Source organism: Anser anser, assembly GCF_964211835.1.
Source record: "Anser anser genome assembly, chromosome: 16".
In the NCBI taxonomy this organism is placed as follows: domain Eukaryota; kingdom Metazoa; phylum Chordata; class Aves; order Anseriformes; family Anatidae; genus Anser; species Anser anser.
The window spans coordinates 10,549,951-10,576,391 of NC_139737.1; the positions used below are offsets into that span (position 1 = coordinate 10,549,951).

At 51.7% G+C, this 26,441-nt stretch overlaps 1 protein-coding gene across 16 annotated transcripts in view; it reads right to left on the bottom strand.

The window, feature by feature from the left end:
* Nucleotides 1-14,062, bottom strand: part of RIMS4 (regulating synaptic membrane exocytosis 4) — a 60,098-nt gene extending 46,036 nt beyond the window's left edge. For 3 of the 16 annotated variants that reach the window (XR_014572967.1, XR_014572968.1, XR_014572969.1), the window contains exon 1: nt 10,381-12,768. Coding sequence is in view for 13 of the 16 variants with exons in the window: in XM_083801200.1 (XP_083657326.1) it covers nt 10,381-11,191 (811 nt within the window). In the remaining 3 variants the exon portion in view is untranslated. The other 13 variants (XM_083801200.1, XM_083801211.1, XM_083801205.1 and 10 more) reach the window with 13 other exon arrangements.
* Nucleotides 14,063-26,441: the final 12,379 nt, after the last annotated feature.

Below are 26,441 nucleotides of genomic sequence, written 5' to 3' on the forward strand. Positions count from 1 at the left end.
ACGAAACCAGCTCCATAAATCACTGATTTAATGTGTACTGTCTGCCAGGCCGGCTGCTGGCCTGCACGCCCACTTTGGGCATTTCTTGCCCCGGTTTCCAGCCCAGCGTTTTCAGTGCCCCTCCATCAGCTTGTTCCCATCCCAGCGACTGTGCTCCTCCGCTCGCTGGCTCAAACTCGAGGCGGCAGAGCTTCAGCCTCACGCTTGCAGGACTGCTGCTGATTTTCACAATGGCTGGAGGCAGACACGGCCCTAAATCCCATTCATTTTCAATAAAAACTAGAGACCAAAACTCACAGGCACTTCTGCCCAACTTTCCATATTTAATATTTAAAACAAGCACACACTCTGGTCGTCAAAACCACGATCCTTGGCAGAAAGCTTGTTTTTATCTTGAGCCACATCAAGTAATACTACCTAGCCTGTTCCATCTAATTACATAGAAACAAAAATCCCAAATCCAGAGGGGATGAATCTGTGGGCTGTGATTCACAGGGCAGATGTACAGGGATCAGCCAGCTCAGGTACAAAACCGTGTGCTTCCTGACAATCAGGTACCAAAATCACCACTGGCCAAAGGGGAAACGTAACACTGGGCTGTGACAGCAACTCATCCTGGTTGTGGGGTTTTTATTTTATTGAGGTGGGGAGCAGTGGACAACTGTCAAACCTCAAAAGTTAGAGTGAATCGCTACCTACCTTTACCGTCAGATTAATTCAAAAACCCCTGTGAAGGTAAAAGGGCCCTGCAGAACTGCTGCAGGGCAACTGCCCCGATCCCCTGGGCCACCAGTGAGACCTCGTATGGGCTACCAGGGCTTCGGCCAGCGGGACGGCGACACGTGCTGGACACCAGAGAGCTACTGGGTCGTATTTGCCATGATGTGGCTCTCCAGGAACGAACCAGCTACAACAGCTGGAAGTCGGACAAGCACGAAAAAGAGGAAAAGCCTTCTCATTTATTTTCCTGCCAATGTGATTAAAAGCAAAATATGGATATAAAGCAGCAACATTTAATTTTTGAATCAAATTTTCCTTTTTACTAGTGCTGCGATGCCATGCACCAAATACAAGAAAGGAAAGGTAAATAGTAGAAATAAAAGTAAAAAAAAACCAGCCACCCACACAATCATTCCAAGATGCTGAGAAGTGCTAAATGAGGAGCTGGATTTCCAACAAAAAAAAAAAAAAAGAAAAACACGTTAATCTTCTTAGACATCTTGGCTGCAACACAATTAACATGTTTCCCATCCCCGTGGCAGGACGCATTTCCTGCTAGCTGTAAATACACGCAGTATCGGTGGGCAGCTGGCGGGAGTCCCGCAGCCCTGGAAGCAGGTCTGACCCCGCAAACGCTGAGCTCTTACACCTCAGAGGACGGTGAGATCCAGAGAGGGACAAAATCACACGTGCCGTGGGGCGGGAGACTGCAGCCTCTGAAATCTGACCTGCTGCTGAGCGACCTCACAGTCCCAACGGGTTTGCAGGGATGGTGCAGTTCACCTGTGGATCCTCAGTTACAGATCTCTGCTGCTCAGGCTGCCAAAACCGTCCGAAACGGTGCGGTGCGCCCAGAGCCGGGAGGACAAAGCACCCTGTTACAGCCATGCACCCACCCCCAAATCCCAACATCCCCGCAGCACAGATCTGGGTAAACGACAGATACGGAATTTGGGCTGGTACCGACAGGATCAAAAAAGTCAGCCCACAAATCAGTAAGAGGAGACTCAGCAAAGGCACCAAGCAGTAGCTTCCGAACGCAGAAAGAAATTAAACGCACAAAGGCCGAAGAGGGAATGAGCAGCCAGGCAGCAATCCTGCAAAGAACAATCTGGAAAGTGACAAGGATCGCATCCGAAATGCGAGTCAGGAAGAGGGATGCTCCTGCAAATGCTGTGTGTTTATAGGAACGTCGTACCCAAAGCGTGGGAGACGACTGCTCTCTGCTAGCAGCCGGCCAGAGCTCAGCCAGAGCACTGTCCGCGACGCTCCTCGAGCAGGAGCCTGCACCCGGCAACGAGGGCACGGCAGTGCCGGAAAGCTGCTCTGTGCAAAGAATTAAATCAGGCTTGTCTAGTGTAAAACGCAAAAGGCTGAAAAAGGAGGCAGAGGGATGAGAGAGAGCGACTGTGGCGATGACGGTCACCTCCTGACGTAGGGTTATCAGCACGGGGAAGAGGAGTGAAGCGTTCCTCTAAAGCCAGAAGCGATCGACTGTTTCCCATGTCACTGGGAGCAAGACAACAGTAACTCGCTTAACTTCCATGAAGATTTAGGTTGAATTTTTAGGGAAAACTGTCCTTCTAATTAGAAATTTCAGCAGGAAGATGACAGTGAGCTGGGGTGCTGACAAGTGACTTCTCAAGGACACCTCCCACCCCTGCGTTTCTCGGAGTAAGGACACGCAGACATCCGCAAGAACTCCTCTTAGTCATAAAACAGTTCTAACAAAAATGTGAGATTCACCTCTGTACACGCTGTACTCTCCAAATTGTTGAGCACTTGAACATTTTAACTGGCTTCTGCAAGACTGTGCGAGTTCTGTGTGTGTTGGAAGAAGGTGATATAACGCTAATGGCATGAAGCTGAAACCCATTAACTGCCACGGGGATTTAACTGTGGCTAGATTTGGTTAAAAAACGGGGCTGCTGAGCTCTGCTTTATTCCTCTGTGAAGTTCAGCTGGCTCAGGGCTTCCCAGTCCTTTTATGCATGCTGCTTTGCAAAAGAAAAAGCTAAAGATAAAGCTTAAAAGCTGATCCAAGACAAGCATAGTTTGGTAGCAAAAGCAGAGCGTGCCTCATTTGTGCGTGCTGTCAGCAGGTGATCAAAGCACTGGCACCTGCTGAGGCCTCGCTCGTGTTGCACGATCCCTGCCCTGACATCCCCATACAGTGCAGCTTTCACAGCCTGTTCCAGAAGCCAAAACCAAACCTGAGAGGAGCATTACTGGGGTACATGGACATTCAGATCGCACCGAGCAGCTCTGCAGAGGACTAGAAATCCTTGCTCCAATACGCCGGCTGTGCTTCGAGACAGGTGGCTGTGGGAACGAGCAGGAGCGGAGAAGATGGGAGGCCCGAGAAGCCCGCGTAAGGCAGGTCTCACTGCCCCACTAACTGCGTTAGCAACTTACAGAGCATCCCTAAATTAAAACACTCATGTTTCTAATCTGAGGCACTCAAATAAGAGCAGACAGGGCTTCAAAAAATAATCGCACAGATAAATTATTTCTCAAAACAGCTACTCCAATCAAACGTACTTATTCCCCCACACAAAGCAGGTTCATACATTCTGTCAAACAGAAACGCTGAAGCGAAACACTTACAGCACTTCCCAGCTTGTTCTGATGTAGGAACCTGACGGAGTAAAGACTATTTTCTTTAGCCTGGAGAACAGAGTGCTTTTGAATTAATAAATGTTGCATTAGAATTAATTTCACATGAAATAGAAGCAGGAAGGAAACAGTTTCTCCTAGACAGAAAGCTTTCCAGGGACACACTTCTCTATCTGCAGCAAATTGACAGCAAAACACGGGGAAGAGATATGCTTCCCCTGTGGCTGGCAGAGATCACGCAGCAGCAGCCCTCCGCAACTCCTGCACACGTGGCTGGCGAGCACCAGCGTCCTCGCAGCACCCGAAAGGTGATGTACGTCCGGCCAGGCGCAGGCGCCTTCGAGGGGAGCAGCGCTGTGCTTTCCACGACTGCAAGCGCTACGGGGACGGCTCGGTGACACCACCGGGAGCCCTTGACCTCACCCACGTCCCCTCTCCCCTGTAAATCCACAACAACTGGATGGCCAATAAGGAAATGTCCGCGGAGCACGAGGCACAGTGCCCGAGATCCTGGGCAAAGCTTTGCTGGCCGCAGAGCCCGAGGGCAGCAGCGCCAGCCGGCCTCACGTCCCTGCTGCACGCACAAGGGCCGCGCTCCTGCGGGCTGAGCAGCCTGAGCCGCAGGGAGAGCGGTGCTTGTCCAAGCACAGACATGTCCTTGGGCACCCAGCGCGCTCTGTGGGAACCCTGCGGGAGTTCTGTGGGTAGAGGGAAAACGAGGAAAAGGTTTCAAGTCCCTCGCTCCTAGAATCAACTCTTTCACGTGGCTCTTGCTCCCTTCTGGCCTCGAAGATGAAAAAACCCTTCTCGTGTATCTGCAGCCCTCCACGGGCACACCGGTCACACAGCGGGCAGCAGATCCACAGGACCAAGAGTTCAGTGCAGTGTCTTCAGCGCACAGGTGCAGGAACAGCACAACCCAGCAAGCTCCGCGCCAACCCGAGGTCTGCAGTGCAAGTCAGTCACCGCATGTACGATCCGGATCAAGTCCCGACAGGGCATGAGACCGGCAGGCTCTGCAGGCATTAGCCACGGCACCTCTGCCGTTGGTTCGCTCCGTACCTCTTCCTTTGATGGAAGAGCGATTTGACAGCAGCTCCTCTAAAATCATTCTTATTTTTCAATTTTAATCCCTTTGTAAAACAAGCCTCTGCTTACCCAGAGCCAGAACGTGCCCAGCTGGGAGAAAGGCACTCCTTCCAACCAACAGGACGACCTGCGGCCAAGGTATACCCCACGGAGAGGGAAAAGCCGCGGCTTTCACTGCCGCCCGCACAAGAGAGCCGGCAAGGTTCCTAGCAGGGACCAGGCCACAAGCAAACGCCCTCCACACCTGGTTATTCCAAGGCTGATTCGGATTTGTCCTGCAGCATCCCCTGGGTAACGCACTGCCAGATGAGCCCCAGATTTTAGGTTTTTGCAGGGTTTTGGGGATGAACTATCTCATTTGTAAAAGGTTAATAGGAAAAATACTTAACATCCCAGCTGTGCAAATAATTTCCCTTGTCCTCTGCATGAATATGGTTACCTACCTAAAAAGTAATTAACAAAATTGGTGTTGGGGTACCCTGCAAACCTCTTAACTTCTTTTGGATGAAGCAAAAGCAGACCACAAGGACTTAACAATTTCAATACATACATATTTAAAAAAAAAGAGTTAGGCTTGAATCATCATTTTCTTTAAACATCATGTGCACCCCAATCCAGCACAGTGCTGCCACTGAGCAATATCCATGGCAACTTGAAAACCTACATAGGGGATCTCTCTATTTAATAACTTTATGGCTCTTTAATGTTTAAAATTATAGAGAAGTTAAATGTTTAAAATTAGAGAATTTCAACAGATACAACCCAGACAAAAGAGTTTTCTAAACTAACCTACAAGCCCACAACTAGCCCATTGTCCCAGCCCAGTATTAAACGTTTATCAACCCACCGAATTAATATTTCACATAGCTGCTCTTCACAGCAATTGATCGTAGCGCAGCGCATCTGCCAGTACTCGATAGCGTGTGAAAGCAGCAGCCGAGGCTGAATTTTATCTCGAGCTCAACTCTTTTCTGAACAAGCAGCTGACACGAGGAAGGCTTACTGTCAGTATCTAGGAGACATTTTGACTTTGGAAACCATTTTCTCTCTGCCAGACACTTGGCTCCAGCTGGCTGAGGCACGATCTCATCCTGCCGTCTCGCGGCCGTGGTCCACCAAGCTGGGCGGGCACCGTGCTGGGGCGCTGACCTGCTGGACTCCGACGCGTCCTTTGCAGCTGCACCATGGCTTCTGCTGGCTCCTCATCAAAGCCTCTTTGCTCTCCGTGCTTTCAAGGGTGTACGAGCCCTGTAACTCACATGCAGATGCTCAGGGATGCCTGGACTTCAGGGCAGCTGTATCTGCAACGCGACCCGTGGTTACAGGCTCCCAAACACCCAAACCTGTCTCTGTGTCAGGGCACGCCTTAGATGCCTGCTACCAGTGCAAACAGGTTTCCTTCCCAAGGTAGGCAGGACTCAGGATGGAAGAGGAAGGAGCTGGTGCATGCCTGCCTCTCACCCCTCAGTCCCAGCACAGCTGGAGCAGGCACCTGGGCATGAGAAGTGCTCCTGGGTCCTGAGATTCACGCACAGCGTCTTAAGGAACCCCGAGGTCCAGCTCTGATAGCACGCAGGACGACAATGCCGCTCCTCACAGAGACACTGCAGCACGTGCAGGTTCCACAGACCGCAGAGCAGGCTACCCTTACTTCAGTGACCTTTAGCCCCTCCCTACCTGTGTGTCTTCAGGTGCAGTCCGTGTCCTGTACAGTGCACAGGGTCCTGTCTGGAAGCTCCCCCCTCCTCAGAGCCAAGGACTGCTCCTGGATTCCCACCAGGCCCCCCTCACACCGACTGCCCCCACCGTACAACCACCTCCCCTCTCCTGCCCGAAGCCCGCGGGGTTTTGCAGGTACAGCTCCAAGTCATCGCTATTGCTCTCTACCAAATCCTCGCTTTCTGCTCTGCTTTAACGAATTTCCCCAAACTCCACGCCGCACAGCTGGGACGTGCAGGCTCTCCACAGTGCCAGCAAGCAGAGGGTTCAGCAGAACATCCCCAGCCTCGGTCCTGGCCTGTGCCAAGACCTCTCGTGGTGGATTTCCAGCGCCCCACTCCACACTACTCAGGGTTTCGATTGCAACCTGCACGCAGAGCTCGCGAGCTGTGTACCAGGCAGGTTCCCACAGCCATCGCAAATCCTCGACAGCCTATTTTTAACCCACGTGCACTTGCCACTTGGCAGTTCAGGCCCTTCTGACATGCTGCCACCAGCACAGCAAATTGCTGATTCCAGCCAGGAGCAAGAAAAAGAGTGAGGCAGATCCTTCACACAACCAAGATTTGTGCTCAGACAGTTAGAAACATGCACTGGTTTAAGGCTTGCATTTCTAGAAAAGTGTGCACAGAGTGCAAGCAGAGTGACGTTTAACGTGCTGGAGATGGACAGCAGGCAAAGCAAGTCAGGAGAGGGGAGAGGGCCCTGGGATGGCAGGCAGTCCCTCAAAGCCCAGCAGGGCAGAGGAATAACCCCCAGGACAAGTGCAACCAAGGCAAACAAACCTGCTTTGTAGGGAGAGGCATGTAACCGTTCGGATACTTATGCTTAATTTTTTTTTTTAAACCTCTTTTTAGTCTACTACTCCATAAGGGAAAAATTAGCAGAGTTCAGGATAGGCATTTGCATAAGTTAAACCAACACCTAAGCAGATAATAACCGCAGTTTCAGAATCCTTAACTTCTGCTGACATTGATGGGGACCTTCGTGGAGCAAAGACAGCAGCACTCAGCCAGCAGGAAGTACAGCAACATTACCATGCCGAGATCAAAAGAGTTATTAACCTAGAGTCCTTACACTATTGAGTGCAGACAGTAATTTCTGTTATTTCAAAGCCCCACTGCAGCTTACCGGTGAACAGAGCTCCGTGTTTGCTCAGAGTATCCTCTTTGTGTAAGCAGCTGAGGAATGAACAGGGTATTACAACACAGAGCAAATTTCAGTGCCACTCCACATCCATCTCGTTGGTGAGACAGGCACGTGATCTTATTTGCCACGGCACACATCTGAGGCTCCGCCACCCCCTCCCTATGGGGTGATTAGCTCTGGAAGCATTCAAAAAATCCACTTTCTCACTCCAGGTCCTTCACTGCCATCATTGTCCTGTGTATACTCAACTCCTGCCTCTGTGCACCATGATAAAAGCAGCATCATCTGCATCCACTTCACTGCTGAGAAATCAGTTTTCTCACATCATCACCGGTTTTGAGGCAAGCAGAAGAGAAGATGAGAACAGCCTTCTCTTCTACTGCCTGAAAGATGGACAGTAACGAACAAATGGGCCAATACAGAGAAGGAAACGTTACAAGTAAAAGCATTTTTCAAAAGCAGATCCATTTTTCAAGAGAAAAAGCGGAACATCCTAGAACCCACAGATGTTACCAGCATTGGCCAAACCTAGCTAGCTGTTTCCATGTCACCGTACCTCTCAGCATGGGCTCTCCTGAAAAATCTCCTTCTAATCCCTTTAATCTGACCCACCTGTAGTAACTCAAATGAAACAACTCAAAAATTGTCCTTGTTTGTAGATTTGAGTTCTCATTAGTTCCCAAACACCTCTTTTCAGAAGGGGTGGCGTGGCCATCTATCAACTCCTCGTCTTTTTCCGTAGGATGAGTATTCTCCTAAAGATGTGCTTCTCAGCTTCAGACAAAATGGATGATGTGCCTGTTTGAAATAAGATTGTTTACTTTGCCAATGCTCGTGGGATCAATTTACTTATTCTTTTTGCTGCCATCTCCTGTGGAGAACATCTTGCCAAATGCAACATTCACCTCCCTGAATGAGCTATCAAGATTTTTTTTAATTTTTTTTTTTGACAAAAATCACATTGCAACCCAAACTGGTCAGAATCTCACTCTATGCACGGGTATGAAAATTACAGAATCTTGTCTGGCACAATTTCATCATTTCTTTTATCATTTCCCTTTCATGACATTTACTTCCTTGAAAAAAAAAAAATACAGGCTTCTGGTTTTAACACACACAAAAATACAAAGCAGCACACATTCATTCTTACTGGTTGCTCATGTGTGTCTGAATACACATTCAGAGGCACAAAATACAGAAACAACGCTGCAACATCCCCAGTGTGCTGCACATCACCCCAAACAGCTTTACTGATGAGGCTAACTCAGGCAGGCAAGATCCTCTAATAAGCTGCTGGAGAATGAGGTCTTAATTGTAGATTTATTTAATTCAGAGACGAGCACTTGTGCTGTATAAAGACAGCCTATTAGCATTCATGCATGAGCATTCAGTAAGCGTGAATAGATAAATACAATTGTGGGCAAAACCATTTTTCTAAGCACTGGAACAGGAAGTATTCACTTAAACCGTCACCCAGCACCGAGCAAAGGGGCTGGACAGCAGGGAACGAAATGCTGCTCAGGCTTCGCGTCGGGTGCTTGTACTCCAGCATGTCTCACCATCAATCATTTCTGAAGCAACAGCGCCAAGACTTCCCAAAGCTCCCGTTATCGTCATGCATGCTCCCCGGCATTCACACCAAATATGAAGTGAAAATAAATCAAGAGCAAAATGTAGAGGATAACATTAAAATAAATATATATCCACTGGAGGATACAATCTTCTGCCTGCTGCCTGGCATCCTTGCATGATGCTGATGGCAATCATAAGTTAATCACACAGATGATGAATTTATTCTTACGTCAATTCCTTCAGAAACAACAATGTTAAAGGTGCAGCAGTGCTGATTTGCCCATGTATTCCTGCTGGCATCTGCACATCCTGGGATGAGCTACCAGACAAAGGAGCACGCCGGCATTTTGAGGGATGCAACCATGACAGTCCATGCTAAAACACGCCTTAGTTACCAACTTTCATTATTTGCTGCTCAGATTCATGTATGGGTTCGGTCTCTGGCACAGCATGTACTGTGAAAAACATCATTCATTTATGAGTGAGCTGCTGGGGATGGATAAAGTGCATACATCCACTGCATCCACTGCTTTGTGTCCTCGCTACCCACGCAGCTGCTGTGCTGCCCTCCACTCCCAGCACCTTCTCCAGCACCCAGTGCCCTTCCTTTCCCATTCAATCCAATTTCTTTCCTGCTTTTCCTTACCCAACAGCCCTCTTTTTGAAGCTCGGTCTCATTTTCTGGACGCTGCCAACTCTTTGAGGCCAGAAACATCTTTACAAAGCAGGCAAAAATCACTGCGCCCACTCTGAAAGGCTTTCGGACTTATTTCGTGATCTACTTCACTCTCGTTTAAATGGATTTATTCCCCCGCTCCCCAGCCCTGAAAGCGGCACGGTGTGCTGTGCGAGGGACCCCTCCGAACCACCAGCCTGAGGGTTGGCCGCACGCAGCCCCGCGGCGCGATGCCCGGCAGCAAACCCACCTCCTCCCTGCGCGCCGACCCCACCGCTCCGCGCAGGAGGCAGCCAGCACCAGGCGGCCGACGCTGAAGCCTCTCTTTGGCGAATGTACCCCGATTTCGATACCGACCGGGGGAGAGAGCACGTTTCATCGCCACAAAACACCTTCCCTCCTAACCTCCGCGGGCACACGCTCCCCGACGCGTACCGGTGGGCATCCCAACGCCAGGCACACCGCGGGTGCTGGACCACCTCTGGGCAGCCGTTCCTCGTCATGATGTAGACCACAAAAGGGGACCACAGACGGGGACCGCTGACACCCCCAGCCCTCAGCTTGGGCCAGGGCGAGCGCCAGCCCCCCGCAGTCCCCAGCTCTCCTGCCAGCCCCCACCACAGCCCTCAACCCCCCGGAGCGCAGCCGCCCCCCGCTACCTGCTTCCAGCACACCGGTGGCCGGGCAGACACCGTCCCCTCGCCCACCCCGGCCCCCTCCCCAGCCCCTTTAGGGTCTGTCCCCCGCACCCCGTCCTCCCACAGGGGCTCCCCCCCATCCTCACTGCACCCCCATCTACCCACCCAGCCCCGGCCCCACACCGCTCCCTCTCCCCCTACCCGCGTCCTCCTCGTCGAAGCTGTTCATGCAGGGGAAATAAATGGCCAGGGCCTCGAAGGAGGCGGAGAGGCTGAGGCGGCTCTGCGACCGCTCCATGAAGAGCCCGGAGCCGGGGGCACCGCCGGGGGCTTCCCCCGCCGCCGCCGCCGCCGCCGCCGGTGGCTTGGCCAGCTTGGCCGCGCCATTCTTCACTCGGAGCACGGCCCGCGGCGTCTTGGCTGCGGCAGGGGCCTCGGCGAGGCGGTGCGGGGCGGTGCGGGGCGGTGCGGAGCCGAGCCGTGCGGTGCGGAGCGGAGCCGAGCGGTGCGGAGCCACCTGCTGCCGCCCGGCGCTGTCGGCGCCGCCCCGCTCCGGGGCCGCGGCCCCGCCTCGCGCCCGGCACCGGCGCCGCCAATGGCGGCCCTGAGGGGAGGGAAGGGAGGGGAAGGGAAGGGGATGGCGGGGCCGAGCCGTGCCCGCCGCCCTTGCCGCAGACCCCGGCCCCTCCGCTTCGTGAGGGGAGCCTCGGGACCGGCCTCGCCTTAGCGCGGTAAAGGGGGTGCCGCCATTGTGGTCTGGTGCCCGTCCCCCCCATAGAAAAATAAACACAAAAGTTAAGACTTTGAGGAGATTTTTCTCACAAAGGTGGTCCCAAGGGTGGTCGTCACGCAGAGCCCTACAGCCTCTGGCTGCCCCGTAGATGTTTCTGGTTTTACTGAACGACATTTGCTGGCAGGTTGTGCGAGGCACCGTGTGGGGATGGAGGAGGTGAACAACACCAGGAGCTGCCCTGTTCCCCAGCTCTCTGCCATAAACGGCTCGGGGAGCCATTTCCCTGGGCTCTGCAGAGTTTTAGAACATGGGGTGGGCAGATCGTTCCCAGGAGCTCCGTGCCAGAGAGAGAACGGCCATGAGAAGACGTGGGGAGGCTGGCAGGTCCCCCAGAGGAGGTGGGCACACCTCGCTCCTAGCGTGTTCCAAACATTGAGACAGAGAATGACATTTGTGGTTCCTGCAGAATAAAGGCCCAGCAGCAACAGGAAAATCCATACCTTTTTCTTCTGAAACATTTCTTTTCAGAAATAGTTGCTTCAGAAGAAAACCCCTGAGAAGAGGTTTCACTCATTACCTATTTCAGAAGGCCCTCTGTGGCCATGGAGAAGTCTGTACCCAGCCCGGCCGTGGTGGCATTTAATGCCATGCGTTGAACTTCCTTGCCTTTCTTCCTCCCCCATCCCGCAGGCCATAGGGCATCGTCATCGCCATTCATCAGCAAAAGTCTTCTTTCCCCCAGATACTTCTCTTCGGGTACCAGTAAATAAATAAATCAAGGAGAAAAAAAATAAACACAATTTGGAAGTATCCAAGTTACCAGGCAGAGCTTGCTTAGCATTTAAACTGGTTCTGCGACACACCGTTTGATAGATGCTGCTGGGAATTTGGGGCGCCACAGCAACAGAGTGAATTTCAGATCATTCCCAAAGGCTGGCTGCTTGGGTTCCTCTGCTGGCAGGCCTCACGAGGAATTACCGGTGCTGGCTCAGACATGCCAGCTGAACCCCGCTTGCTCTGAAGTGCCACAGACATCGTGACACCGCCTGTGCCCGTTCTGGGGAAGGGAACCTGCCATATCATGGCTTATTCACTGCAGCGAGGCCTCAGATGGAGGAATGGAATATATTTCCTGACTGTGGCGTGGTGTCCCCAGCGCGGATGCTGTCATCTGGTGGCACAAAGGAAGACGTTCTCACGCACTTGTTCTGTCCACCCATCGCTGTAACAAGATGCCGTCCCACAGCAAACGACGTGACAGGCCTGGTCTTACAAGAGGCATATCGGAGCCCTACATCTCCATGCAGGAAAAAGCATGGAGAATGCTGCTGTAAGTGCTGCAGAACAACAGCCTGCATTCAAAAAATAACTTTCAAGTGCCAGAACCCAGCTGCAGAAAACCAGCAGATAACCAGGGAGGTCGCCCTGGGATCAGTTATACCTAACGCTTGGCTCAGCCCCACTTAAGCTCTAAGGCTGTAATAGAGCTAAAGACCTCATACTTGCAAATATTGCTTTTCTTTTTTATTTCCATGCACAGTAAGAAACATAAGAATTATAGCCCATAATAACACCTGTACTTTTCTCTCAAACAGCTAATAAATAAGCTCATGAACAATCTTGCATCTACTGAAAACCCTCCCGGAGCTGCAAAATGTTTGTGGCTGCCAGTACAGTGCTGCTCCCTGGGGAAGAGAGCCAGGAGCCCCCAGCCTAGGGGGGAAACAGCCTCACCGACCAGGCACAGTCCCGCACCGTGGGTAGCAGAGCAGGGTGGCGATGGAAATGGGTCCTACCCATACACCAGCTCCAAAGACAACCAAAGAAAGCCAAGCTCAAGAACAGATCTGGTGAAGACTCACCTCCAACATCGAAGAACCCCAGGTTAAATGGAGTGTCTGGTGGGGGTCCCAAGTAAGGCTCATCAGGGTAATTAAAGGTAAATAAGGGTAATAAGGGTAAATAAAGGTAATTAAGGCACTCCCTGGCTTTGACATCCACAGTTTTTGTTACTGGTGATCCCTTCAGAATAGCAAAGGTCATTTGAGTATCAGAAGCCAAACTGCGTTTGCAAGGCTTACCGAGAGAAAATATATTTCTTAATCCAAAACTAATCAAAGTTTGTTTGAAATAACATTAATTCCTTCATCAAACCTTGGCTGGGCAGGCAGTAAAGCGGCAGGAACAGAATGAACTTATTGCAGACAACGATGACTCCAGGTCTGAGTTCTGAAAGGCAGAAACATCAGTGAGGAATGTATTACCATATGCTTAGGAGAGATTTCAATAGCACCAATCAAGGCATTACCGCCGCTATCGGGACAAATCCAAGTGCATTAAAGCTGTTAGACAGCTCCTGTCTACCAGTCCTGGCAGCGCATTCGATCCGAGGAGCAAGGGACATCTGTGAATCAAAATCTGCTTCCAGGTTCCCAGGCGCAGGAGCTACCTAGAAGTGCTGAGAGCTGCTTTCTGTTTGTTCAAAGCAAGAGAGGAAAATTTTAAAGAAGGAATAGCAATTTAGGCTTCACTTCATGCTGTGGTCACCTAAATGGCTCGTTTCACTGCATTTTGAAAGCACAGTGATGGCAGAGGTACCAGTGCCTAATGGATGGAGCATAGGCCTGTGGTTTGGATGACTGATCTCTGTTCTCACGGCTGCCAAGTGATTTCCAATGCTTTTTTTCTGTCCTTTTCTTTCTTCATCTTCACTCTGGGACTGAAGTGCGTTGAGATCTCAATATCAGACACCGAGGAGGAACATCTCCACCATCCAGATCACAGTTGTGCGCCTTTCTCTGCTCTCCACCCCCCTGCCAGCCTCGTCTCCCCCTCCAGGCACAGTTCGAACCCCTTGTGCCTGTGCAGCTTCTCAGCACCGCTTCCTCCAAAATCCCTGTGCGAGCCCTGCCCTTTACCTTAGTTACGTCTCCTCAATGCTCCTTTTCTGTGCTTTTTCCAGGCTCACACCTCTCTCCTTCACCACACCTGTGGTACCAGCTGTGCTCCAGTCCTTTCTTGCAGCCTTCCACTACAGAGGGTTTTGAGCTGCGTGCTCAGCATCCTCCCTTACCTTTGGCGTCACCTACCTCACATTTGCCTGCTACAACATTTTGCCTCTCATGGCAGGGACCTGCCTAATTTGTGTACTGCAGGGCTGCTTGATTTCTGGCTGGGCCAAAGCTTCCTAAACCAAAAACCTCTGCCTTAAAGTAAGATGAAATGTATTGACAGCTGGAATTCAGATGGACAGTTAAAGCTGCAATGCCCTCCAGATGCCTGGAGGAAACAGTTTGCTTTGGTTGCTTTTTTAAGGGAAATAAGCAGTCAAACTGGAAAACGTTAGTCTGTAAGTGTTCTTCATTGGTCAGTGTGGACAGAGCGATCCTTGGCAGAAACAGAGAAGCGAGGAAAAGCCAGGAGGAAGACTCCTGCGATGCTGTAAATAAGCTGAGAGTCAACCGAGAACAAATAAACTCAAAGATTTACTACCTCCAGAGTAGCCCGCCTGTGTCTGCACTAGTGGAAGTGGTTAATTGATTGTTTTCCCAGTGGAGCAGGCTCTGACCGATTGAACCATGGAAAGCTCTGATAGATTTTTCCTGCTTTCTCTTTCTCTTCCAACTAGTCACGTAGCTTATATTTTTGTCTTGAGTCTTAGGTGTCTGGGTCAGCCTGGGAGATTATTTTTCATGTATTGGGGTGAGAGGATATGCTGCCTTGTCCCCCTTGTACTCCTCTACTGTTCTGCATATGTCTGTTCGGAAATAAAACCAAACTCCCTGCTTTGTTTACGGTGCTCTCTCTGCCCTGTGCGCTCACCGCTTGCTCCAAAGGGCTCCTGTGCTGGGAGCTCAAACGCAGTGGGGAGACAAACCCTGCTAGTGAGAACACGTCACGTGCATAAATCTGCTCAGGACAAACAGCCCTAAGAGTAAGGAGGGCTGAGGTCCTCCCTGCCTCGTCCTGCCCTTTCCTTTCCCAGGGCAAAGCCATCGCTGGTGCCTGGGCAGTGCGTAGCTGGCGGTCTGCAAAGGGCTCTGGCTCCCAAAAGCAGATGCAAAACGGATCACCCTGCTCCCCGGGGCTCTGACTGCTTCCCTCACCTGGTGTGAGCTCCTCCTGGTCTTCCTGAGCAGCCTGGAGGGCAGGAGAGGAGATCGTGCAGAACATGGATACACAGAAACGGGGACTAAACGCGGCAGAACGGCCTGGCATTGCCTCCTCCTGTCTTGTGGCATTGCATCACCGTGGGATGACGCTGAGAGATACTGACTCACGGCCAATTACACCGAGTACCACAGTTTCGCTGGATTTGGTTATTGTACGTTTGTATAACAATACTCATTTTAACTTATTTGTTATTCCTTATTATTTGTGCTGAGAGAATATTGAAGACTGATGCCCCGAAGAGCCAGGCACCGTATAAATACATGGTGAAAGACTTTTTCTTCCCCAGGTGCTCGCTGTCTACATAGTCTAGACAAAAACCAGAAGGCAGTATATTTTTTCTTATACGGTGCAGGGTGTGAAGCACGGGAGTTTTACTTGGTTTGCCCAAGACCACAAGGAAAAGCTCTGCAGGAGCAGGGAATTGAATGCAGATTTCCTGCTTTGATCTCAAGCCTACCTTCATCTTTTCACTAATATAAACATTCTGATTTTCCTGCCTCAGCAGAATTACATTGTCCGTGGGAAATTCTGCACATTGCCAAAGCAGCCAGACAGGCTTTTACAGCATCCTTTGCTGGCTGGGATCCAGGCGAGCCGAGAGTGCTCTGGTTTCGTGATAGCCCATCGACATCCCTGCCTTGCTGTGGCACAGCAAACGCTGCCGTGAGGAACCAGCCAGCGCAGTACTCTGTATGCACAGAGCAGTTCAAAATGCACTGCCCTTCTTTAAACCCCCAGCCCCATCTAGAAGCAGATTTGTTTACAGTCTTGCTGTTCTTCCACCCTTCTCTCCTAATATCCTGTCTTAGTCATCTCTCTCTCTTCAGCTATCAAAACCAAGCCCACAAAGGTGCTAAACCACTGGTGAGACAGAGCTGGGAGGGTGAGTAATGCGATGCTGAGCCATCAGCCTGAGGTCCCACGTTCCCTCTCCTTGCTATCCCTGTTTCTTCTCACATTTGTCTAGCCAGCCTTCTCCCAGGGGTTAAGAAAACTCGAGGCTTCACACCGGATTCTGCACTGTTATTACTGTTGGCATCTGCTAAATCCAGACAGCTTCAGCCCATCCAGTGGCTTCCACCCCTTTGGAGCAGGAGTGTGTGAACGGGTTGGCTACTGCCGTGCGATATAATTCAGTTGACTATCTTCTGCTTCACCGTGCCTTCCCAAATGTTGTTTGGTGGTTTTGTTTGGTTGTTGTTTTGTTTGTTTGTTTTATTTTACTTTGCTTTGTTTTGTTTAGGCAGCAAGGATGGAGAACGATGTTAAATCAGGCTGTTTCTTTTCTGAACAGCTCACTGTGGGCCCAGACTGATGAAGTGCATGTACTCATCATTTGCAGACACGTGCTGTCTGTTGCAATATTCAGCAACAAGCAAAAGGAAAGAAGAAATATCTACGTGGAGAAAATACTGCTAGGAGCAGGTACTTACTTATCCACTGGCCAGATTTATCACAAACACAAGGGGCTGTACTATTCCCCAGCTCTCCAGGCTTGGAAATGCTAGGCACAGTGAGGAGAAGCTTGACAGAGCTGGGAAAAAGAGAATAGGAGATCAAAAGCAAGAAGACCAAAAATGCTGAGCTGCAAGAGGCACAAAGGGAGAAGGAAAGGACTGGAGAGTTCAACTAGTCAAAAGAAGTTTTGCAGCCATGGCAAAGTTCAAGACAGCTGGAGGGAAATGGACTTGGGGCACATCCTATGGCCAGGAGCAAACCTGGGACACTAAGTGGGAGCTCAGGTACGGGAACAGCCCATCTAGCTCCTCTCAAAAGCTTCATAAGAGAAAAGCCCACCTGGACACCAGATCAACAATCGTAAGTGCCCGTGTATTAACGTAGCAGCTTGACTGGCCACAAATAAGAGAGCTGCAGCTCAGGCTGCCTGTCCTGCATGTGTGTCAAAACAAAGAGGCTGCTTCTGAAAATCTGAACCACGGTGTCTGCGCTGTACAAAGCATCCTACAGAGCAGACATTTTGTGGAAAATATCGTGAGAGTTTGGGGGGGGGGGGGGCAGCAGATTGTGGCTGAATGAAAGCAAGGAATTGTGCAGACAAACTGCTTCCTTCCCTCCCTTCATTCATACCCGCTCGTGGCTTTGGCATTGTCACAAGCGGAGGCGATGCTGGGAATGACAGGTGGAATTTAGTGCATTTGAATTTTAATCAGCAATTATTGTAAAACACAATAATGCTTCAACTGGTGGGTAATTTAGCTCCAATTCCAAAAATATAGACTCATCCACTCTGGCTGTAAATTTCCAACCTCTTTCCTCCAAGCAAACTAGCATATAGAAATGTATGAGTGATAACCAAGCAAAGTAATGATGGCTGGAGAATTAAGATGGCTCAGAGCTATGAAGACAAATTACATTGCAATAGTATGGCACCCATCCCAAGTCATGCTTAGAAAGATTCAGGCTTTACTTCTCTCACTGGCTTTAAAAGGACTGCGACTGCACCCCACTCCCCTGTGCACACACGTAGGCATATGTTTGTGTGTGTGAAAGGCAAATAAATGTTTAAATCCAGTTGAAATATCAAAACTCAGTGCCAAGACTGCGAAGCTCTTCTACGTGTGCAACTAGCAATTTCCTGCGTGCTGCTTTGAAGGAAAACAGAAAGCTTCTCAGCTTTCCAATGTTAGCTTCTGAGTCTGAAGGCGTGAACCTGAGATTTTTGGCTTAGAGTGAGCCGGCCCCAGGTGCTGGGGTTTGGTAGCCCTCAGCGCAGGACTCCTCCAGCCACCACAACAAGCATCCCATAGCGGGGCCAGCCCATGCCCCGGGCATCCCGAAGCACCGAGCCAGCTTGAAGTGGCTTGGCTAGCAGCAGCCCCCCGGCCAGGAGGCCAGCAAACCCAGCCGATGAGGCCACAGGAGCTCTGTGCAGCGGCAAACGGAGGGCTTCTCCATGCTCCCCGGGGGCTAGCTGGGAGCTGATTTGCTTGTGTAGCTCTGCAGTCTGCGGCGAAAACACACTCTTAAAATAGGTACCTTTAAGGAGCTCAGCGGATGGTAATTTAATTTAGATTTAATGTCATGAGCTGGGTCCTTTGGTTGCTGGAACATATGACCACATGGACAAAATGCTCCTCGCTGCAGCACGCCTCATCTCGGCGCTTCTGCTCCCTCCGCGGGGGCTGCACGCTGGGCATCGCTGGCACGGCTGAAGTCGTTGGCTGTGGGACTGCCACGCACCCGTTCCCAGCCTGGTTTGGGTAATACAGTTTTTAAACGAGTCTGCTGAGTCTGTAATAAGAAGAGGACAGAAATAATCCTGTGTGTGACTTCCCACAGATGGGCTTTAGTACTTGTAAAAGTTGTAGCAAATGGATTTGCTCCGGGCTTTGGATAGGCAGTGACAGATTTATAGAATGAGAGGTGATGCAACATAGCAGCTACTGCAAAGCTGCATTTGGAAGGCAAAGTCGCTGCAAACACTTGAGGACAGCTCACTCCAAATGTCACCATCTTGCTCCGGCACCTGCGCTGAGGCTGGACTCGGCGAGCAGCCAAGGAGGGCTCTGTGTCCTGCAGCGCGCGGCAGCTGGGCGAGACCCTGGAAGCCGACGAGGAAAGGCAAAAACGCTTTTTCTCCACCTCAAAAGCCAGCAACAGTTTGGCAAAATGGGGTTGCATTTTCACGGCGCTGCCTTAAAGGCTGCTTTCACCCTTTTTCTTCTTTTGCTTTGCCTTTTCCCTTCCTCCTTCCTTCAGGCTGTGATAACTGCTCCAAAATGATAAAAAGGACTCACTTGTCTGTAGGTACCGACGGGGCTAAATTTGTTACACATTATGCACATTTTTCACGACGCAGCATTTTTTGCTGAAGTTGATAGGAACGACGTTACATAAGAAACCCTTAGCAGACTGTTTATACCAGACTGTACAGGACAAATAACTCGAAGCTGTGACTCAAACTATGCAACTACAACCCGAAGGTCAGACTAACCAACTGATAGCACAAGTTTTATCATAACGCCCTAAAACATTGCATCACCTTGAAAATAAGCAGAGAGCTCAATAACGTGCTGTAGCCTTCACTGGCAAGCTCACATTTAGCTTCACGACTCTCTTTTCTCTTCTGACATAACCTGTCCTAAAACCAAAAATAATGTGCTGTACCTTTCGAAGTGCCTCATCTCAGTGTGTCATCAGCAGACTGCTTTTCCAAGTGTTCCAACTCCTCTCTTAGGTCTCTAACTATAGGAAACTACGGGAGGGGATTTGAGGGACTGGGAAGAGCATATATCTTCCAAAAGTTTAAATTTAAAGGAGCATAATCTAAAGTACACTGCAAGCGTATCTTGGGAATTTATTTTTATGTTGATTGCTTTAGTGGTTTCAGGGCTATTGTATTTCTTATCATCTGTCTGTGAAGATACATTGGTTCCTGGTAGTACCAGTAAAACCACAGATAATGTTTTCATGTTTTTACTGAGCCTATATTTTGCACAAAGTACTTGAATATATCACTCCACTTCCTATCTCGCCAATCTCATTTTTATTCCCCTCTTCACATTTAATTTCAATATTTTTTTACGTTTGCACGCTCATCAAATCATTCACCTTCGTCAATCTTTTTGAGTGCAGCACTGTCAACATTACTAATGCAATTCCTGCTGGGTTTCACACTTCTTGCTAGGCAGAAATCTTCAAGTTCATCCAAATTACTTCCAGTCTTCAAAATATTAGGCCCACTCCTTCCAATACTCAGTGAAAGTACTGTGAAAACAATTTACCAGATTTTTTAATTTTGCTGCCAAAAGGACTCCCTCACTCCCAAGCTCAATTATTAAGGAGTTGATCGTTATTGTCTGAAAACCTGTCTCGGCTGGTGTTTTTTTTCATCCTATTGTCACAGGCCAGGACGGCACCGTGTTCAATTTCCTTGTCTCTGGTGGAAAACATCTTCAGTTTGCTTTTGACAAAATGGAGTTGCAGCAGTGATTCAGAATTGCTGAAAAACTGTTTTAATAAAATAGCACACTTGTCATATGAGAGAAAATATGGTTTCAATGTATCTTAGAGGTCGATAAATCTGCTGCTGGCTGGCTGTGGAGATAACTACCTTGTCTTACAAGGCCCAGGAGTTGCTTGCAGTTTATTTCAATAGCATTGTGGAGGATGGAGAAGTATGGAAAGAAGGTAACAGCACGGATTATGTAGCAGCACATAAGGTACCAGCCCGTCTTTGAATCCATTGGGAACTGCATGGACCATATAACACCCATTGGGGACGTTCAGATTTAGGTTTTTCCTCAGTGCTACAAACACCTCACTCGTTTCTTTCCCCCCTGCCTATCTACAATGCCCTTCAAAGGAGGCAGGAATTCTGTTTGTCCAGCAGCATCTGCCCAAGCCCCGCTCTGCGCTGGTAACGAGCCCCTCAGCCTTTGTTCCAGCTCCGTGGGAGCTCCAGTGGCTCGAGCCCACTGCCATTTCCCCCAGACAAAGCACCCGATTAAACTCGTGTGTGTCACAAGCACAAATGTCAGCTCCGATGGCGATTGGAGCAGTTGCTTCTTTTTGCTTTTCGAGGCTCAATGCACTTGGTGCTGGAGCCCTGGACGCTCTGGAGGAGGTGCTGCCCCACGCAGCCCTCCCTCAGACCTGGCTGGTGGCCCTGCAGGCACCTGCCCAGCTTGGCCGTGCTCCTGCTGCCAGCGTACATCCAGGAGTGAAATGCTGACACTCCAGGAGATGAGATGTTCGGGTAACTGGAGGCCAGGTTTCAGCACTGATTCCCTAAAACTCTCCTATTGCAGCAGAACCTGCACACCCCGCACGCACGGGGAGCCGAAGGGATGCTCGGAGCAGCGCTGCCAATCGCAGCAAAATCTGGAGACTGGACCCATCTCCAAAAGACTTTGATTTCTTAATTTACTTTCTGCTTGATTTAGCTATTTTCTGAAACAATTTCAGCAGTGAAAAGCCTTTTCAGAATAGAACAGGAAGGTTTTCTTTCTCCTGAAAATGCTGAAACAAGATGTTTTGATGCTGCCAGACCTTTTTGTTTGGTTGGTTCCTTTCAAAACAAAATTCCAGAGAAATGCAGTCAGTTTTGTGAAAGTGCTTTGATTATGATGGCTCTGTGTGTTCTGGCTTAAATATTTTTTCTGCCTATCTCTAATTTTCAGTTCAGGAAAAGCGGGGGGAAGGCAGAGCAGATGTCACCCAGTGTGTTGGAGGACCGGAGATCTGGCACCCACCTAGCAAACAGCCTTCAGAAGGGTGGGAACATGGAGCGGGCGCATCGGTGGCTCGGGGAAGGACACGGTAATGAAGAGTCACAGAGGAGTCCTGCAGAGCTCTGGGGCCATACCAGCCTCTGTTTCTGCCTCTCCCAGTGACCTCAGGCAGATGTCCGTGGCCCAGTGATGTACCTGTAAGATAGAGAACAACGGAGTGCCCCCTCCGATCGCATCTGCTCAGACTTCGGGCTTTTTAGGGCCATGACAGCCTTATGCATTGTTATTTTGGACAGCATCTTGGCCAGTGCAGCCCTCTTCCAGGCTGTGGGCTCTCTGCTCTGTGCAAAGCGAGGACAGTAATTGGACCTGTGTGTTTGTGTTAAGGCAGGCGGCAGCAGGAGAATTTCAATGCAGATTCCAGCATGCTGCAGACACAAAAAGAAATCCAGGCTTTGCAAAGTCAAATAGAAGCAGTTTCATCCTCCTGGGAGCTGCAAAATAGGTTAGGATGCCAAAAATAACCTGCTACTAGTTATAGATGCTCCAGCTCCTTTACCGAGACACGAAAACTTAAGCAGGGTTTGCTACAAGTCACTTGTTCCTTCTCCAGTGTCACTGTGACCTTCTGCAGTTTCCCCACCCCAGATCTACCCAAATTACAGATGAACCCATCCTCTCATTCACTGCTTTACTCTGCCTCCTGTGCTGCGCAGGGCTTGTGCCGCAAAGCTTTCTCAGGGAGCCTCTCCCCGTTTTGGAAATGGCTGGGTTTCTTCAGCTGTCTGCCCGTGCCTGCTCTCCCACCGCAGCGAGCAGAAGCGTTCATCCAAGCAGTGAGTTGTGAACAAACCCGGGTGAGTGGTTCCCCCCTTTCTCCCCCCCCCAGCAAACTCATTTGCATGGAAACCTTGTTCCGAGCAGCGTGCTGGTTTTGTCAGGAAATGGAGCTGGATGCAGGCTTCCAGACTTCAGAAATGCCTCAGTGAAGGAGGAGCTTCCCGCGGGGGTCTCGCTGTTCCTGTCCATTTATACAGGCACCTGCAGACCCAGCTGACCTGGGGTGTTTAAGGTTTCACACAGCACCCCCAGAGCAGCAAACCAAGCCCAGTTTGGGCTTGGCACCCCAAAGAGAGTCACGGCCCGGGGATTTTTCTGAGGGAGATTATCTAAACCACAAACAAAGCTGATAAATTCCTAATCTAGAGACCATCCTGCTGGAGAAAGGGAAAATAGAGGGGCAATTTGAGCGGCCTCACCCTGCAGGTCATCCCAGTGCCTGCGTCTCTTGGTGCTTTGGGTGCTGGGGTGAAGCTGGGGCCACCCACGGGTGCCACTTCCAAGCCCAGCACCTCTCGCCCTGTGTCCAGCCCTGGCAGTAGCAGCCTCTTGGGCTGAAGGCCCTGACGTGTGTCCCTCTGTCCCTGGACGTGTCCCTGTCCCTGTGCAGGAGCCCCTGCCCCGTGAGCACGCACCCGATCCAGGGAATAACGCCCCTGTCCTGCGCTGCTGGGCTGGGGTGGGAGGGGAGGCAGCAAAGAGGGTCACTGGAACAAAGGGAGATAAACAAAGGATAATCTGTCAGGCAACAATTCATCACTTAAAGCCAAAGCAAAGGAACAATTTCCCAGCGAGCCCAGCACTAAGCAGATGGGCTGAACCACTCTGTCAGCAAGCAGGTGTCCCGGGGCTCAGAAAACCCATCCATCCGTGGCCACGGGGCGATTATCCTGCATGGCGCAGGTATTTCCAAGCGTGGACAGCCAAATCCCTCGCTGCTGCCGCCGCTTTTGTTGATTTATTTATTTCGTGTAACATTTGCAGACAGGACCAGCGGCATCTCGGGAGGATGCCTGCAGTGGTACAGCCGCTGCCTGAGGAACAGATGCTTTCCTGGCAAATCATTTCCATTTGGGAGACCTCACGTCAAAAGAGCAAACCTGGGTCATTCATGAGTTGTCTGAATGGGGAAGAAGCCAGAGAAGGGACTAGAGGGAGGTCGGGACTGCGGGAGAAGGAGCTGGCCCCGGGCAGACGGCTCTGTGTGTGCCGGGGTGTCACAGAGGTTCAGCAGCTGCACGGCCCCAGCACGAAGGCATCTTTCCTTCCTCCTCCACAGACAGGTTTCAGGCAGGTCAGTGCCAGAGGGCAGCCTTCGGGGCCCAGAAACCTTGGTGAAGAGGAGAGCTCGGGCTGCCCAGAGGCTGCTGCCGTCACCCCGCTGCTCTGCCGTCAGATGCCTCCGACAAACTTTGCTGTCAGTCAGAAGCCTTTCAGCAAACAGAGGCGCTGGCAGCTTGCAAGGCACACACCGCTGCTCGCCCAGCGTGCTTCTCTGCTTTCCTTTTTTAAGCACGCAGGTTGAAATTTCAAATTGCTGCTCCGCTAATGGCCTCTGGAGCGAACGAACCTTCCCGTGGCCTCCAGCAGGCAGAGCTGAGCAGCGTTCAGCAGGGAGGGCAGGGACACAGCACAGGCAGCAGCGCGGCCACTGTGGCTGGCTGTGAGCGGGGCTGGCACCCTCTCCTTCTCCATCCCGAGCTGTGCTGGATCCCAGGACGTGTAATATTTGCTTGAACATGTCAGCAAATCCCCCCTGTGCTACAAGAGGTCACCTTCCCTAATCTTCGATGTCCAGTTGCATAACCGAGATAGTGAACAAATAGCTTAAATTTAATCTTTCGTCCCTTCCGTCTCAAGCATGGAGAATCAATTCCTGGGCAAGCACAGCTTCAGCATGGGGCTGGGAGCACACACTGGTCACGTTAACCTCCAAAAGAGCCCCCAAAAAACACCAAGAGGAAAAAACAACCGGGGTTTTACTGCCCATTCCTGCACCCCATCCTGTCCAACAGCCCTCTAAGCCAGGGCTTTCGATGCCTTCAGCCCGAGACACGCAGCAGAGGCCCCGCAGCTTCCTGGAGCTCTTCTTGCTTCCCTCCGCCCCCAGCAGCTCTCACAGGGGTGGGGAGGGATGAGCAGCACCCGACACGTTGTGGTTTGTAGCCGGCCCTTCGATGGAGCTTTCCCCCAAGCCCCTTGGTATCTCTGGGTGCTGCTCAGCCCTTTGCAAGCAGACACAAGCAGACCAACGCTGCTTGCAGCTCATTTCAGGCACCAAAATCAATGGCTAGGCTTCAGCCAGGTTGGCCCCTTGCCTGCTGCTTAAAAACATAGCTTTTAAGGTTTTCAGAGTGCTTAGACTGCCTCAAAAAGCAGAAATGCCCCGGAAATGTTGCGTCTCGCTTCTGCCAGCTGAGGGGAGGCTCCATCAGGAGCCCGCTCCTTAAGCAGGCTTGGTGAGGAGCTGAGCTCAGCCAGAGCAAGGTCTGAGTGCAGGTGGCAGGAAAATTGCTCCATGACCTCCAAATCGGTGGCGCCCGGAGGCAAGAAGAGCAGGAGGGAAGGGCACCAGCAGCTGGGTGGGGAGGAGCACACCCTGCTCTCTGCAGAGCTGCAGTGGGGCACCAGCCCTCCGCCCCTGGAGGCAGCCGGGGAGCAGGGGCTGCTCCCACCCCTGGAGCATCTTCTGCACACGAATTAAAAGCGTTAGCCTCAAATCTCCTAATTTACCCCGACTTTTTCTCTTTGAGAGTATTCATGGTGGGAGCCATCTGGACCGGATCGTTTATTAGCTTAGAATAATTCAGCCGCTTTGCTAATCTCATCCCATCGCCCAGGGTTCCCCCCAGGTGCCCCTCGGGGCAGCCCGGGGCAGGGCAGCGCTGCCCTCGTGCTCCTGCCCCGGCCCCAGCTCGTGCCCCTGCCCCTGCCCCTGCCCCGGGGCCAGCTGGGGCTCCGCAGCAGCCCAGCTCTGCTCCTGCAAGAGGAGTGGGAAATACCTAACATGGAGCCGTGCATGTGATGTGTTTGTGAAGCCCTGCACCTTTATACATCCATACGCACACGTGATGGATTAGGACCACATTCAGATTTCTTTGGCGTCCCCAGCTCTTAGTAGGAAGTCAGAGGGTGCCGGATCCCCTGGGAGCCCCACTGGCAAGAGGGGATCGTGGCGGGTCCCTGCTGCCTCCCAGAAGCCAGCATGGCCGTGACAGTGGCGGGGGGGACCCAAAACTCCCTGTCTCCTGGCGGGGACAGAGCTTGGCAGCTCCCGATGGCTCGGCCACCCCACATCAGGAGCCCTCCCTGGCCCCCAGGAGCCGCACAAGCAGGGCTGCCCCTCAGCCCCAGCAGTGGCACGCTGCCCCAGCACCGGCCCTGTCGCAGAGCCGAGACCGAGCCCTCATTAGCCTCACTGATTAAATTGCCCTCTACTGAGGGAAACCAATTTGCCAGCAAATTTCCTTCTGCTCGCGAGTAGCACTGCGCGCTCTGCAGCCTGGTGCCCGCAGGGACAGCCGGGACGGGACCCCCAGCCCCGGGGGGCCGCACGCTGCGCCCCGCTGCCCTGGCCCTGCTCCCACCACCCGCGCGGGCACGGCGAGCGCCTCGCCCCCTCCTCTCCTCCGCTGGAGAAAGAGCAGGGACCACGTGAATGAGATCATCCGCCCCGAAATTACTCATGCTGAATTAATCACCCAGCACCGCAGCGGGAGCGAGCCGGGGTCGCTGGGGGCTGAGCGGGGAGCGGTGGGAGGGGAGCCTGCCCACCGGGGAGAGATGGGAAGGGGCTCGCTGTGCCCCCTCTGCCGCGGAGCTGTAGGGCCTGATGGGCTTTTCAGAAATGTTGTGCAGAGCCCGGGGGCACAGCGATGCTCAGAGCAGGTTTTCCATCCCGGGAGGGCTCAGGGAGGGGGCCCGATGCTGCGCCCCTGCAGCGTTGGTGCTGCAGTTAGGGGAAGCAGCGTGGCACTGAGCTGCTGTGCTCGGGGAGAAGCCCTGTCCGGGCTGCTCAGCCAGCTCTCCGCACAGCTGTGATTAAGTTACAGCTCATAGAGGAGCGCGGATGCCAGAAAACATCAAATCGCTTCCCCATGTCACCATAAATTAGAAGTCCTCGTCCTGCTTCCTCCAGGAAGAAGCCAGCCCTGGTCTCACTGCTCTGCTGCTGGCCGCGTCCCCGTGCCGGCGGGTCCCAGCAAGGGGCAGGGGGATCGTGCGGGTGGGGTGTGGGCACGTCCTGCTGCACCCCCGGGGCACGGAGAAGGACAGGGCTGGCAGCAGAGCTGCAGCTGAACGCGGGGAGAGGGGGCCCGGGG